At 52.9% G+C, this 16,230-nt stretch overlaps 1 protein-coding gene and 1 pseudogene across 1 annotated transcript; both read left to right on the forward strand.

The window, feature by feature from the left end:
* Positions 1–1,390: 1,390 nt before the first annotated feature.
* LOC120962151 (U4 spliceosomal RNA) lies at positions 1,391–1,539 on the forward strand (annotated as a pseudogene).
* Positions 1,540–9,009: 7,470 nt separating this feature from the next.
* LOC109763741 (xylan O-acetyltransferase 1) lies at positions 9,010–15,567 on the forward strand. The gene is made up of 5 exons (XM_020322607.4): positions 9,010–10,021; positions 10,123–10,294; positions 10,631–10,830; positions 11,000–11,155; positions 14,885–15,567. Exons 1-5 carry the CDS (start codon positions 9,297–9,299, stop codon positions 15,267–15,269), a joined length of 1,638 nt encoding a protein of 545 aa, XP_020178196.1. The 5' UTR covers positions 9,010–9,296; the 3' UTR covers positions 15,270–15,567.
* Positions 15,568–16,230: the final 663 nt, after the last annotated feature.

Here is a 16,230-nt window from a genome sequence, read left to right on the forward strand (position 1 = left end):
GTAGCCTCTCTACACCTACGTACAGAAATATTTGAAGGGCACTTGGGCTAATTATTAAACATATGTGTTACCATAATTAAATGAAAAACATTGGCATATATTGTGCAGTTCATTGGACGCGAGGGTATGTTAGCTCACCAAAACACTCGCCAAGTGCAGAAGCCCTCCTCGCACATATCCGGAAGAGAAATAACCATCAAATGCGGTTTATGTATTACGGGCTAGAGGCATATGAAGATTTATCACCCGTTGCAACGCACGGGCATTTTTGCTAGTATGATACTAATATGTCCACCATTTGACTCCTGCGTGGACAAGTTTGTAGTTTTCTTTTTTGGTCTACATACTGTCAAACGTCTCCACCATTTGACTACAAACTTGTCCACCATACCCAAAAAGGAAAACTACAAACTTGTCCACGTGTCCACCATTCTCATGAAGTATCTTATTTCCCAATTCAATTTTATGCAGCTAGGGTTACAATGTACAGACTAATATAAGTTTCAATAAAAACAAGCTGAACCACATGCTTAATCCCCTAAATGGACAATTCTACAGCAAGAAGCCATGGCCAACCATGATGTCAAATCTAAAAATGAGGAAGAAAAGAAAAGCAGAAGTATCAACAGGTCTCACGGAAGGGAACTTGGTGCACCCGGGTGCCATCCCATCCTACATGCACAAAATAAGTTAGTAATTGCAAAGAAATCAAAAAAAATCTGATTTTTATGAAATAAAAGAATGATTAAGTATTATACTAAAATGTTTCACCCCGCAAAAAAAAGTTTTACCAAGGAATAACTCCCGTTGAATTCAGGGCAAAAAAATCGAGGATAATAAAGTGTGAATAGTACTTGTATATAGCATTTGATTTGTTTTTTTTTCGTCCAGAATACCATGAAAGTCAGTCCTTGGCGAATCTTTTTGTACGAGTTCAATACTTGATCATATTTGATTTCCAAAAAGTTTCAGATTTTTTTGACACTTTTTGCAATCACTAAATTATTTTATGCATATAGGGTTCGCCGACACCCGGGTGCACCAGGGTATCTTCCCAGGTCTCACGTTATCACGTATAGAGCTTTTTCTCAAAAAACAAGAGTGAATGCAAGAGTTTTTTTTTTTTGAGAAAAAAAAGAGTGAAGGCAAGAGCTACTGCAAAAGACAGGACGTGGTACCATGGGCTGGAAGACGCCCCTACTCCCCCGTCCTTGCTTGGCCGCAGATGCTGGTACGTAATGGCCCAATGGGCCTTCCTGTGTCGTTGATGAGTTACTTTTTTCAAAACGGAGTTGATTGATGAGTTTAATTGTACCACACCGGTTGTGCAGAAATAGTCTGAGGATGGACCCGGGTATAAAGGTGAGATCCCTGGGTATAGAGGTAACTCATCCTTGCGCTTGGGGCAATGACGCAGCTAATGAGGTTATACCGAGGCGCGTCAATTGCTGGTTGAAAACTACTCCCTCCGTTCCGAATTACTCCTAGTGTAAACTAATATAAGAGTGTTTAGATTACTAAAGTAGTGATCTAAACACTCTTATATTAGTTTACGGAGGGGGTACTTGTTTTGGATTTGTCTAAATACAGATGTATTTAGACTCATTTTAGTGCTAGATACATCCATATCTAGACAAATCTAAGACAAGTAATTCAGAACGGAGGGAATATATCCAAACCCTCTCTTTGGCCATCACTGGTCACTGAGAATTTCCGGAAGGGTTCCCTCCCGGGTAAAACCCAACAAATCGAAACTCAAAATGTTTAACCCCACGTTGCCGCGATCTTCCAGCCCTAAAAGCACCTTGTGCGCGGACGAGCACAACCGAAGATCCAGAGCACCCTTACTCTTTCTCAACCAAAGAGAAACAAGCATCGACATTTGCTTTGATCCATCCAGCAAAGGCACCATGATTGTTGTCTTTGTTGCCTCACCTTGCTCAGTTCAACGCATACAGACTTTCCTCTTGTCCCCAAAGTATATAGTATCAGCCTTTCCTTCCTGGTCCGCTAAACTTTGGATCCCACTCCGGTACCGACGGTGACCTCGCACCCAATGTTCACGTGCAACCAAACTTCCCTCTAGTGTACATCGAGAGCTACCAGAGCGCACCAGCAGCCACGACTTGCGCACAAGGGCTCGCCACCCCGATCAGTGATCCAATTCCAACGTAATCTGAAACCGAGATGATGATCAAGTAATCAGTCTCTTGAGCCCGGGTGGTATTGCGTCCAAATCTGATAATGAGCCGATACCTTCCTCCTATGATACAAGTATGAAGCTTGAAGCTGAAACCGGGAGGACCGGTCCATGCAGGCCTGCGCTCACGCGCGGCGTTGGGGATCGCGGAAGCTTGCCCGCGCGTTCCGGCCGGGTCCTTGACCCTCTTCCGAACCACATGACTGACAGAGGCGTTTTGGCAAGAAGCTTCCTGGCAGATGGCCACAAACGCAACGAAAATCCGGATTGTCCCGACCCGTCGTCGATCGATGGTTGTCGTCATTAGCCGGCCGGCCCCGGTTTCTCTCCCGTGCGACTGTGAGCCGGTGACGAGATGGGTCGTGGGTACATGCCGTGATCCTGAACCTGAACGCTACATAGATTGCACCCATGCCTTACAAGAAAAGGGAACATGGCGACAGCCGCGCGATCCACTTGAGCGACCCATCCTTGTGCTTGTGCAAATGCTTCGTGTCCCTGCTCTCCGATACCACCACATCAGACACGAGCAGTCGAGGTCATACCCAAAAGCGGAGAACTCCCCGTCCATCCCTGGCTGGACGCGAGAAGGACGCGAGGAGAAGCGGTTGGTGCCCCACCAGGACAAGCGAGAACCGGGCCGGGACAAGAGGAGCAATTCAGATTCCCCACGATTCCACCCCCGGCTACTTGCTCCCGCGGAAAGCGGCCGCTCGCTGGCCGCCGTCGCTCTCCGGCTTTGTCCCGGCCAGCGCGGGCCTCGTCGCGTCCGAGAGCACGGCGCGCGAAAGCCGAGCCATCCACTGGCCCTGGCCGCATGCATGCGCAGAACATCGCTGTTGCCGCAAAGAAGATCTTTGGACGACGCGGATTAATCGCTTTTCTCTGTTCTGGTAGGTGGCCGGCCGAACAGTAGAACAGATACATGGCTCGGATGCAGAGTGGCGCTGGATGGCTGACAACGACGACGGCGGCTTGTTGTCATTGGGTCTCTACTGTACCGTGCGCCTGCAGATGAGACTTAGACGGCAGTTCGGCTCGCAACTGATCATCGCGTTAGGTTCCCGACGGGTCGCCGTCCGTGGAGACGTACGCATGCTTGGCGCTCGAAGCAGCAGGCTCGTCAGGTACTTACACCATCTCCAGCCGCGCCTTCAGAACCGCCTTCCCAGACGATTTTTTTGCGCCGGCGCCGAAAAAACGGCCCAGTCGTGCTCCAAGGAGCCCATTTTTCGCCGGCTTGGGCCGAAATCAACGCTGGCGGACCCAGGTCGAACCCGACGCGCCGGGGCGAGTGTTTTGGCGCGAAACAGCCACGGGCCCGCCGAGTCAGCGAGACAGGCGCTTCGTCGACCTCATCGCCTCAGTTCCCGCGGGAATCAATGCAAAGGCTGCCGTGCGGGTCGCCCTCCATTGATGCCTCACGGGCGGCGCAGTGAAGACGCCGCCGACGCATGTCCCGCCCGCATGCGCCACGCGTCCGCCCGCATGCTGCCCCCCCCCCCCCCCCCCGGCCACCCCGCTTCGGCTATAAAAAGGCGCCCCTTCCCGCCGGTGAGCGCCACAGCCTCCCCCTCCAGTGAAAGCCTTTTCCCCGCCGGCGAGCTCTCCCACCACTCCCCTGCCCGCCGACGAGCGAAACCATGGCGGAGAGATACCCAGGCGACGGCGCAACGGCGAACGGCTTCGGCCGCCGACACCTCCAGGAGCCGGAGGCGCGCCTTCTATACGAGGCCGAGTACCCGGCGCCCCCTGACATGCGCGTGCCTGGCTCGTGGAGACTGAGCGCCGGCGGCGTCCCGGTGCCGCCGGTGCCCGAAGGGGCAGCACGACGGGCGGAGATCGCCCGCGTCCGCTCCTCGTTGACGGAGGAGCAGCGGAACGAGCCGAGGTACGCGCCCGACAGCGAAACGCTGTGGACGCTGTATTTCCAGCGCCGCCGCGAGGAGCAGATCGCCTCCGTCAATGGCATCATCCCCCGCGGCCGCCATAACTCCGAAGGACGGCGCGAGTGGTGGGGCGTCCCCGGCCGCACACTCGACGCCGTCCTCGACCACATCGAGACCGGCAATGTGCCGCGGCTGGAGTACCCGACGCGGCCCTCCTTCTCTCGTCGGCGCGGCAGTTCCTGGATCCCGCGGCGAATGGAGCCGGGGTCGTCCTCGTCGTCGGGCTCCGGCTCGCCGGCCCTCCGCCCCGTCAAGCCCGAGCCGGAGGAGACACCGCTCGGGCGTCGTGCTCGCAGCGGCGCCCTCGTCATCAACGAGCCCTCGCCTGCGACTGCACCGACGAGGCGCTCCCTCCGCCTGGTCCGGCCGAAGCCCGAGCCGGACATGCTCCCCGTGAAGCCGGAGCACGCCGGCATGGTGGCCCCCGACGACGAGTCCGCCCTCAAATGGGCGAAGGAGGACTACGTCCGCGAGCAGGTGCGCCGCCAGCGTCGGGCATATCTGGAGACCCAGGCCCGTAGCTGCGCCGAGGTGCGTCGCCGTGTCGCCGAGGTGGGCGGCGTTATCATCATCGACAGCGACGACGAGGGCGAGGCCGGGCCGTCAAGCGCTGTCGGCGACCCCGGCGAGGGATGCAGCAGGGACGCCGCAGGTGAGGCGCGCCGCGACGACGACGACGGCAGCGGCGACTACACCCGCTTCTACAGGCTTCTCGGCATGTAGACGGCGGCGGCTACGACGGCGGTGGCGGCGGCAGAGGCAGCGGCTTAGGCTTTTATTAGTTCGTTTTTAAGTTAGTTCATGTATGTTTTTAAGTTTTTTTATAAATTTTGTCGAAAATTGGCCGAACTTCGCCGAGTTTGCAAAAAAATTGAAACGAACTTCGCTGAACCCGCGGCGACCGCGGGCGCGTGAGTGGGAGCAATCTAGCGCCGGCTCGCCCCCAGGCCGCTCTTTTTCGGCGCCCTGGGGGGCCGAACGGCCGAAGATGCTCTTAGTGCCCGATCAGCAGCTAGTCTAAATAGTCTCTCTTCTTGACAAAGTGTGGCAAAGAAGTTACGTATATGCACCACGGTCTGTCTTGTGTCTGTCTGCTTAGATTCATCCACAGCCCAGCACTGTGAACTCCTCTCGACGTCTCAACTCTGAGCTGAGCACAAACAAAACAGAGAAGAAAGGGTGTATGTGCGCGCGCGCGCGCGCTCCATGGCCGCCGGCCGGCAATGCACACATCATTTTTCCCGGTGGAACAGCTAAGGAGTTGCCGTACAGATAGTGCCTTGCTGTTGAAAATGATGTCGCAACCATGCAGTATGGTACAGCCTAAATTCACTGACTGAACGATTCTTATTTTCCCGGCGTCCTGCATGACAAAAACTACACCTTGAAATGACCGCGAGATGATTGGGCAAAGGCATTAAGGCAATGCAGCGGGGATGGTACCTGCCAAAGAAACCAGGCCCGTTGCCTCTGGCATAATCAGGGACAAATAAGCCGTCTGAGAAAACTTAGTCAAATATGGCTTAATCATATGCACATTGAGAGCACTGACACAGTGTCATGTGGTGGACAAAACCCAAGCATTAATTCAGGCTTGTATGCTCCACTGGTATGTCGATAGCTCCAAGTGAAGAGACAATGTTTATTGGGGATATTACACATTTAAAGTACTAAAGGCCCAAATATATCATGTACTCTTTCCGTCCCATAATATAAGAGTGTTTTTGACACTAGTGTACAGAGTGAATAATTGCTAATTAGCGACACAATATGCGATACTACTATCAAGTTCTCTAGTTAAACTTTCTGAATTTGCTATACGGCACACACAACACACGAATTAAATTGTTTATGGACAATACAAAACTGAATGAGATACAAATGTCAGGTGAGTGCTCTTTTAAAGGAATGTTATACTCCCCCGACTTCCATGTCGAGGATACACATAGCCACAATATTATTGAAGTTGATACAAGATAATGCAACCAAAGCATCAACAAGCAAGTACAGGAAATAGGCAACAATGATAGAACCATGACATGACATGACATGTAAACACTTATGACTAACTCATTTTCTTCCACAGCAACGCCTCCAAGAAGAAAGAACACACGGCAACAACACAATTATGCCAAGTTCAACCAATCAAGGCTAGAGTGTCGGTCCAGAAAATGCCTTCAACAAGTTAACAACACTATTATGTCGTTATTGAGTCGGATGAGTAAAGGCCAGAGCATGGATCCCCATCCCCGGCATGAAGTGGTATTTCTGTCACCATGTTGATGGCAGAACTTCCAGAAGCTCTCTCACCTAGCAGTCATCAAGAAAACCACAATGGCATCCTAATTAGATAGTTGCGAAGTAAGCCGCAAACCAAAACTTATCACGAATGTGCACCAAACTGGCCCAGATAGAGGATCGGCCTCGATTGGTAGTCCTCAGACTCATGAGACAAAAAGGAAGAGACGACACCATGAGTCGCATCAAGATCCGTTTGTCATATAGATTTGCGAGCACACCATTGATGTGCTTGCGGATGATAGCACATAAGCTTCTTCACCATAAGAACACATATAGTAAGAGAGCCACCTACCTGTTTGCCTCTAATGGAGAAGTGTCATAATGTGGCGGAGACAAAGGCCGAGCTAACGGGAAGTCGATGATGAGACATCTCCTACAAAAAGCTGCCACCAGCCAAGACGGATCATGGTCAAGCAGCATGGCAACGCCCGCCATTGCTCCTACAAACGGAGGGAGTCGTGCTTGTCGGTGACAGGGTCACGATGGATTGCCACCGACTCGACCAATCGTCGCAGTTCCCCACAAGTACACTGATATGTCCACCATTGTCAGATTTCGGTGGTCGTCACCCTGGTGTTTGAGCTCTGTTTTTCCATTGCCCATGGTTGTCACATTGCCATAGTCAGAGGCCCCATCTCCGTGCGAGAAAAGAACCCCCCCCCCCCTCCCCAACCCTTCCAACCATCTATTTAGTAGGCTTTACCCGGTAGCATCATCTGATGACGGGGAGAGGAATATGATGGGAGGAGACGATAGTAGCGGCGGTGGCTAGGTTTCACCTTTCATCCCAAAGCTTCCCTAAGAATGACACGAATGAGTTGCATTCACAAATAATAATATTTCCTTGTTGCGGATGAGGTGAATGAGTGATGCAAATCACACAGAAGTTTTTTTCTCCTCGGCGGGCAAGGATAGTGGTATCTCATGATTAAAAAATGGGAAATATATTCAAAATCACCATGTGGAATGCTCCTTTTTCTTTTAGGTATAATAATGCTCCTTTTTTGCGGGATATATATAGAATGCTCCTTGTACTACACCCAAAGGAGTACAAAATCTTACCAAATATTGCATATTTGAACTCCTTTGTCTGCAACTCGCCGGGGAACAATTTGGAAGCATGGGTGTTCATGAAGTAAAAATGGCAGGTGTGTATTTCCATTTAGAAGTGAGTGAAAGCCACCATGATTATGATATTCATAATGTTGAAGTCATGGTTAGTCACGTCGCTGCAAAGTTCTTCAATTCCAGAAGGCTCAAACCGGTAGTAGTTAGCATATCAGCAAGAAGGATAGCTTGCTAGAACTCTACACACACGTCATTGTACTTGTACCCTCAGAAAAAAAATAAAGGACACCGGAGATATGATGGGCCAGCTGGTTCATCTTAAACGTCATTTCACAACGCGTGTGCATATTGCTGATCTCTGTTCCCCCTTCAGAAGCCAATCTGGTGTTTGGGCTCTGTTTTCCATTGTCCATGGTCGTCACATTGCCATAGTCGGAGGCCTCCTCTCTGCGCGAGAAAAGAACCCCCTCCCCTTCGCAGCACTCCCGACTATCTATTTAGTAGGCTTTATTTACTAACATCATCTGATAGAGAGGAATATGATGGGAGGAGACGATAGTAGCGGCGGTGGCTAGGTTTCATCTAATGTTGCAAGCTTCTCTAAGAACGACGCAAACGACTTGCATTCGCAAATACTCCCTCCCTCCTATAATATAAGAGCGTTTTTGACACTACATTAATGTAAAAAAATGCTCTTATATTATGGTACGGAGGGTTTAATAATGTTCCCTTGTGACGGATGAGGTGAGTGAGTGAAAACTGACTACGAACTTGTACGGTACAAATCACACGGAAGCTTTTTTTCTCGAGCGGGCAAGGATAGTTGTACGCTCCTTTTTCTTTCACGCATATAGAATACTCCCTTTTTTGCCGGATATATAGAATGCCCCTTGTACTACACCCAGGGCAGTACAAAAATTTACCAAACGTTGCATATTTGAACTCCTTTGTCTGCAACTCGGGGAGCAATTCGGAAGCATACGCGTTCATGAAGGAAAAATGGCAGGTGTGTATTCCCATTTAGAAGCGAGTGAAAGCCACCACGATTATAGGATATTCATAATGTTGAAGTCATGGCTAGTCACGTCGCTGCAAAGTTCTTCTCCAGTTCTAGAAGTCTCAAACGGGTAGTTAGCATATCATCGTGGCAGGAAGGATAGCTTGCTAGAACTCTGCACACACGTCATTGTTCTCCCGGACAAAAACAATGAACACGGGAGATACCACGAACTACGAAGGGCCAACTGCTTCATCTTGAACGTCATTTCGCAACGCGTGCGCATGTTGCTGATCCCCGTTCCCTTCAGAATGTCGATAAGCCATCGCGTTGACTGCAGGGACAATACACATCGTTGGATGCACACGGTAACTACGTTTTGCCTTGCATTTTTGCTCTCTTTCTTTTTGGTTAATTTAGTCTGGCCTAGCCCATCACGACGTGCTGCACCACGTTTTTCCATGCCCTCGTCCGTCTCGTCTGGCCGAGTCTCCAGCCATTAGAATTTGGCAGAGAATAAAATCCTTCTCAACAATCCATCCACTCGCCCAATTAAAACCGATCGCCTGCTCGTTCAACGGCAACAAAAAGAGAAGAAAAGAGGCCATGGTGGCTTCATCCCCTCACCAAATCCACAGCCCCCCGGCTCTGACCCATAAGTAAAGCCACGCTCCCTCTAGCCGGCTAGCGCGCGCTCTCCCCCTCTCCGCGGCACGCATCATCAGACGACCCACGTACATACCAAGCGGAGAGGGACCAGCAAAGCGAAGCTGCGGGCGCCATGTCATTCCCCGGCCGCCGCAAGTCCTCGCTCGCCGGCGCCGGCGGGGGTGCCGGCGGCGGACCGTTCGACTCGCTCGGCGCGAAGCAGAGCGCGTCGCGCAAGGGCGGGCGGCTGCCGGTCTACGTGGCGGGCATCTTCTTCGTCATCTTCGTCATCATCATGTACGGCGAGGACATCCGGTCCGTCACCCTCGAGCCGCTCGCGCGCGGCGTCGGGCCCGTCAGGCAGCAGGCGGTCGTCGTCTCGGACGCCGGCCGCGCGGCCGCCACCCCGCGGCGGGACGTGCTCTCTTCGTCCACGGAGAAGAGGACCGTCGCCCCGCGGCGCGACGTGATCGCTTCTCCGGAGAGGCCCGTCCCCGTGGCGCTGCCGCGCGACGACGGAAGAGAGACGCCGGGGCACACGCCGGCGAAGACAGAGACGGCGCCGGAGCAGGTGATCCGGAAGGTCACCGCCCCCAAGGTGAAGAAGCCGAAGAAGGCGAAGAAGCCGAGGCGGCTGCGGCCGGCGAGGAAGACGGTGGCGGCGGGGGGCGTGGTGGGGTCGCCGGAGACGTGCGACCTGTCCAAGGGCGAGTGGGTGTTCGACAACGCGAGCTACCCGCTGTACCGCGAGGAGGAGTGCTCGTTCCTGACGTCGCAGGTGACGTGCATGAAGAACGGCCGCCGCGACGACAACTACCAGAAGTGGCGGTGGCAGCCCAAGGACTGCGACATGCCCAGGTGCGTTTCTGCTCGCTGCTCGTTCCGGCGACTCGATCAGGCCGGCGATCGGCGTGCATGCGTGATTAAACGGCGAGTTTCTTGGTGCTCCTGAATTGCAGGTTTGATGCGAAGCTGTTCATAGAGAGGCTCCGGAACAAGCGGTTCATGTTCGTGGGGGACTCGCTGAACCGGAACCAATGGGAGTCGATGGTGTGCCTGGTGCAGTCGGCCGTGTCGCCGGACAAGAAGTACGTCACATGGGAGGACCAGCGGGTCGTCTTCCACGCCTGGGTGAGTACTTACCACAAAACAATGGCCGTCCCGGCAGCATCTCTCTCTCGACCGGCCGGTTCATGCCGCCAACGATCGAGAACGAACCTTAGCCAGTTGGCCAACCGGCAGGGCCCACGGCTGCCGCAACGGTTTTTCAAACGTGACGTCGTACGTAGTGGTACCTGTACCGTAGCCGTAGGTGGCGGCTTAGCGAGTACACCTACACCAACAACTACGACGTATCCCATCCGTCTAGGGTGTCTTCTTGCGCCTGCTTCTGATCAGGAGGTCAAATAATGTCCGTTTCTTAACTAATCCTGTTGCATATCAACGTACGTTGATCAACAACAACAGGAGTTCAACGCGACGGTGGAGTTCTACTGGTCGCCGTTCCTGGTGGAGTCCAACTCGGACAACCCCAAGATCCACAGCATCCCGACCCGGATCATCGACGCGGGGGCGATCGCCGCGCACGCCGAGAACTGGCGCAACGCCGACTACCTCGTCTTCAACACCTACATCTGGTGGATGAACACGCTCAACATGAAACTCAGGTACGTATGTGCACAACACGATCGAGAACATGCCGTGCCGTCTCGTGCGTGCGTGCATCCAACGGCGCGCCTGCCGGGACGTGCACGTACGCACGGTCGAAGTAGTGAAAATGCATGCGCTGCGGTGACACTGACTGACATGGAGGTTGGTTGACGGATGGATTGGCAGGAGGCCGGGCGGGCAGGACTGGGAGGACCATGACGAGGTGGTGAGGATCGAGGCGTACCGGAAGGTTCTCAGCACCTGGGCCGGCTGGGTGAACGACAACATCGACCCGGCGCGCACGTCCGTCTTCTTCATGAGCATGTCGCCTCTTCACCTCAGGTACCGGTCGAACCCTACCTACTCCCGCAGTTTTCTAGTATTCCGTTCCACTGTAGGTAGATCAGTTTTGTTCTTCCTGGTGGTAGTCAGTACGCGCACCTGCACCGTAGTTCCTAGGAAACGCCAAAATCTCGACATTTCAGAGGGCGAATTACGGTACGACACGCTGGCTGCGACGGCCAAAAAGACGAAGCCGGCAGCGCGTGGTGCGTACCGGGTGTCGTTACCGGTCCAACCCGAGACCGGTGCACGCGTCGGGCTGCGGCTCGGAATTGCAGACGCGCACGGGCTGGTGGTCTAGTGGGGTCCCGCACGCACGGTCGGTTTCCGGGGGCGGAGCGGCCGGGGACGGACGGCGAGCGCGCGCGCGGGATTGGAAGTTGGAACGAGTCGGAGCGGATCGGTCGCTGTCTTGGGAGAAAATGGAAGTGACAGACAGTCGTGGCAGACCTGGTCCGGCGGCCTGCGTGCTTGAATATTCCCCGGTTTTTTCTTCTCTTTATTCTTCTTCATCAAATACTTGTCATAACTTAACTTGAGATAGCTGACCACACATGCCATGTCGTAATATTCCCCGGTTAAAATGTACTATATCCTGTCGATGGAGCAGGCAGCCGGGTCGTGCAACATTCTCTAGGTGCGATGCGACTAGCAGAGCATGTACTGGATGGAACACATGGCCTCACGTTGCCCACCCGCTCGTTGACCTTCTCTGTACACATGTGGTAGCATACTCCTGTAGTAGTTGGTGTAATGGATACCGTTGTACGTATAGTTTAGTGAGCCAGTTAGGATATACGTACGTACGCCGTTGGTTCACACATGCATGCATGGTTTGAAATTCCGAACAGCGTACTACTACTAGTATATGATGGTAGATAGAATAATGTACATGGGCTAATATACAGTCACAAGGAATGCCACCCCACCACTGCATGCATAATGCCATTGCCACTGGACTTTTCAAATAGATCGTCATCTATTGGGATCGCCAATGGAGCATACTACTTCTGTAAAACCACGGTAGCTCGGTATGCATGTCGTGACCAGCACTGCAGTGAGCAGTATAATTGTATGCACAAATCGTGTACACGTCTTTTTAGATGTCACTTGGGGTGGAATCTACTTCTCCTCCCTCCACTTTACGCGGTCAAAACGACGTGCGTCACAACTCACAACTCACAGCACACAAATTCTAAAATAAATAAAAAACTCACAACACACAAACGGACTTGGTAAACTCCTTTACAAAATTCCAAGCAGAAGATGCTCCTCCAATGGAGCGGGTAGTTGCCCCCCTCTCGTTGTCGCCCAAGCAGCACTCTGAAAAATTAATAATGGAGAACTACTCGATAGGACCCTAGGAAGGATACATACATACATGTACATGCATGGTATGACCATGTACAATTCTGCGTACCTGTCAATCACATGGACCCTCGGCTCAAATCATTCTGAGCACATGAATCTTAGACGGAAGCTTCCGTCGTCGCGAACGAGTCCCGGCCCCGTACATGATGCACCAATCATGCATTTCATGCGCCAGCGACGTACTACTAGTCGCGAATGAGTCTCGTGTGCTCGTATCGTATTGGTGCTTCGTGAGATGTGGAATAGTCTTCGGCACCTCTGCCAATGATCGTTCCGAGAGATCATCCCGTGACCGCAAGTTTCGGATCTTGGAACGGACAACACATTTTTTTAGGACAAGTAGCCGGCTGCAGGTACGTAGTTCCAGCAGCGTTTGGGGTTTTCCTTCTGCGTAGTAATCCGATTATTCCTAGCTATAAGGATCAAACGGACGGTTGTGTTGTGTTGTGTTGGTTACCTAGCTGTAGGCGTTGATAAGGACGTCGTGGACATGGCCCTGGGATGACGCCTCACGAAAGCTCCCCTAAACCTTTTAGAAAAAGAAGGAGTAAATTGCACGAAACCACCATTTTGAAGGCTAGGTTTGCAGAAAACACTACGCCACATTTTTGTTGCAGAACACACCACGTCTTGTGTAATCGTTTTGCAAAAACCACTGATCGGCGGATTAGAGGTCTTTGAGCATGTTTATGACAGATGGGGCCCGTTCGTCAGGAGTTGACTTGGCAAAAACATGCCACACGTACACTTTGACTAGTCTTCTCTGGCCAAAACGATAAGTCATCTGGTTTTCTCGCATGTGCGCCTCTACCCACGCCCAGTCCCGCGGACGGACTGCACCGTCGTCACCGGCGCGCCCAACGGCCCCTCCAGCTCCTCTCCCCTCCCTCTACTCCTCTCCAATCCATCGTCGCTCGCCCCGCCCCGGCCAAGGCAGAGGTCACAGTCGCCGTTGCCACACCGAGGCAGAGGCCGACACCAGCGCTCCCCCGTGGATCGGCGCCATCTTGAGCAGGGCCACCCTGTCCTCGCAGGGATCCCGACGCTGCCTGGAGCACCGTCGTCGAATCCATGTCAGATCTGGAGCACCTCGAGCACGAGGCGGGTGTCTTGTAGCTCGGAGACGGCCGAGGAGCTCGCGTGCGCGGCCTGGGACACGCCGACGCGGTCGGGGGCGCGCCGCCGGCTCCTGCCCGCGAATCTCGTCGTTGGTGGGCGGCGGCGCCCATGGAGGCTTGGGTCGATGTCGTCTTCGAGACCCGCCGGTGGACGCTGCTGCCGTTGGGGCAAGGGGTGCGCGATGTCCTGCTAGGGGAAGGGGCGCGCCGTCGGCTGGGCGACCCGCCTGCTATCGTCGTCTTCCCGATGCGCTGCTGGGGGAAGGGCGCGCCATGACGGGGAAGGCGGCTGAGGAGAGGAGCGCGACTACCGCAGGGCACTCGCCGGTGGACGCTGCTGCCGCGGAGGCCGACACCGAGGGAGTTGGGGCGGCGGTGGTGGTGGCTTGAATGGGGATTGGGCGAGAGGAAGAAGAGAATGGACTGTGTGGGATCATGTCAACGTGGCGTTTTTGACTAGTCAAAGTCCCCGCGTGGCATGTTTTTGCCAAGTCAGCTCCTGACGAACGGGCCCCATCTGTCATAAACATGCTTAAAGACCTCTAATCCGCCGATCAGTGGTTTTTGCAAAACGGTTACACAAGACGTGGTGTGTTCTGCAACGAAAATGTAGCGTAGTGTTTTCTGCAAACCTAGCCTTCAAAATGATGGTTTCGTGCAATTTACTCGAAAAAGAAGTGACCCCATCCTGAGATTGATGGATACTCCTATATGTTTTCCTGTGAAGCAAACCACTTTGATTTGTCTTGGTGTTTTATCGTCAACGATCCTATTTAGTAGTGGTAGTGTGTGAGAAGATATGGTACGGTGTAACCAGAGAAACTGCCATGGTGACCGGTGAATGCATGAACATATATATGTCGTCACTAGGAGAGGCTACTAGCTAGCCAGCAGTGGTGCCACGTTAGTTTGCGTGTCCGGCAATCCCGAAGTTGTTAACTATATTTTCAATCGGGATTGCGTCCACGATCGAGCGAGTTGATCAAGTCCCTTGGCTAGCTTGGAGTTGGAGGCATGTCGCATCAAAAGACGTACACAACTAAAGTTGGTCAACAACACTATTTTACGTGAAGATGGAACCGGATTAGAGTAGTTGGGTTGCGTGATCGACTCATCTGCGAATCTGCTAGAGCTAGCGTGCTCCACTGAAGAAGAGTAGTATCAAGTTCTAGTACTATTATTAACTGGTTCTGTAACTCCGATGGAATTTGACTGGGGCTTTTTTTGGTCTGGAAAACAGCCCGCAGGTGTGGGGAAACCCTAACGGCATCCGGTGCGCGAAGGAGACGATGCCGCTGGTGAACTGGCGTGGGCCGATATGGCTGGGGACGGACTGGGACATGTTCAAGGTGGCGTCCAACATCACCCGGGCGGCGGCGCCGCGGGTGCCCATCACCTTCGTGGACATCACCACCATGTCGGAGCGGCGCAAGGACGGGCACACCTCCGTGCACACCATTCGGCAGGGCCAGATCCTCACGCCGGAGCAGCAGGCCGACCCCGGCACCTACGCCGACTGCATCCACTGGTGCCTCCCCGGCGTGCCCGACATCTGGAACAGCTTGCTCTACACCAGGATCATGTCCAGGCCGGAGGCCGCGACGGCCGCTCTTACGGCGAGATAGATAGATGCATGTTTAGAGTTCTGTCGATTCGAAAAGTTCTTTCTTCTTCTTCTTCTTCTTCTTCTTCTTCTTTGCATTCTTTCTGGCCTGTTTAGTTTTTACGTGTCAAAATACGCCAGCTTTGTTTTGTTTCTTTTTTCATTGGGGGTAGGTTAAGTGGAAAGAGATTAATTATATAAGGTGATACATGGCTCATGGACTGCCATGTGCGTGCACATATGCGCTGTAAGGAGGTTCTTGCTCAAACTGTAAATTCTAAAGTCAAAGAGATGAACAGAACAGATGGTTTATAGAGAAATGGAGAGTTGCGTCCGTGCTTCCAGCTGCACTGCACTCTTCAGCTCATTCTCTTCTTCTCTAGGGCAGATCGAAAGGGAACGAGTGGAGCAGGAAGCGGCTTTTGGCGATCGTTTCATGGCAAATTTGACAAATTTGACCTATAGACGAAATCAAATCACAGAATGAACTGTCCGTAAAACTATTTCACGTGGCTGACCCGTGGCGCCTAGCTCTCAGGCGCTGCACTAGTGCAACGCCTGGGAGCTAGACACTACACTGTATAGTGTGGCGCCTAGCTCTCAGGCGCTGCACACTGACTTAGTAATTTTCTGATCACACGGGTGCGACGCTGGCCGTGTAGCGCCTATCTGTGAGGCGTTGCACAGTGTAGTGTGGCGCCTTCGTGTCGGGCGTCACACAAAAAGGTCAGCCGCGTGAAATAGTTTCACGGATAGTTCATTCTGTGATTTGATTTTGTCTATAGGTCAAATTTGTCAAATTTGCTTCGTTCCATCGATGATTTACCTAAAAAAGGCGGGCAGCGACAAAAACAATAAGCGCCAGTTGGCTGAACTTGGCAGAGCTAGCAGTTAACTGACTGACGACAGTGTTGCAGCTGATTGACGGTTGGGTGTGCATGCAGGTTCGGGAATGTCCAGGCTGCCTTTCGCCTTCTTTCTGG

This window comes from Aegilops tauschii, chromosome 3 (genome assembly GCF_002575655.3).
Source record: "Aegilops tauschii subsp. strangulata cultivar AL8/78 chromosome 3, Aet v6.0, whole genome shotgun sequence".
NCBI lineage: Eukaryota > Viridiplantae > Streptophyta > Magnoliopsida > Poales > Poaceae > Aegilops > Aegilops tauschii.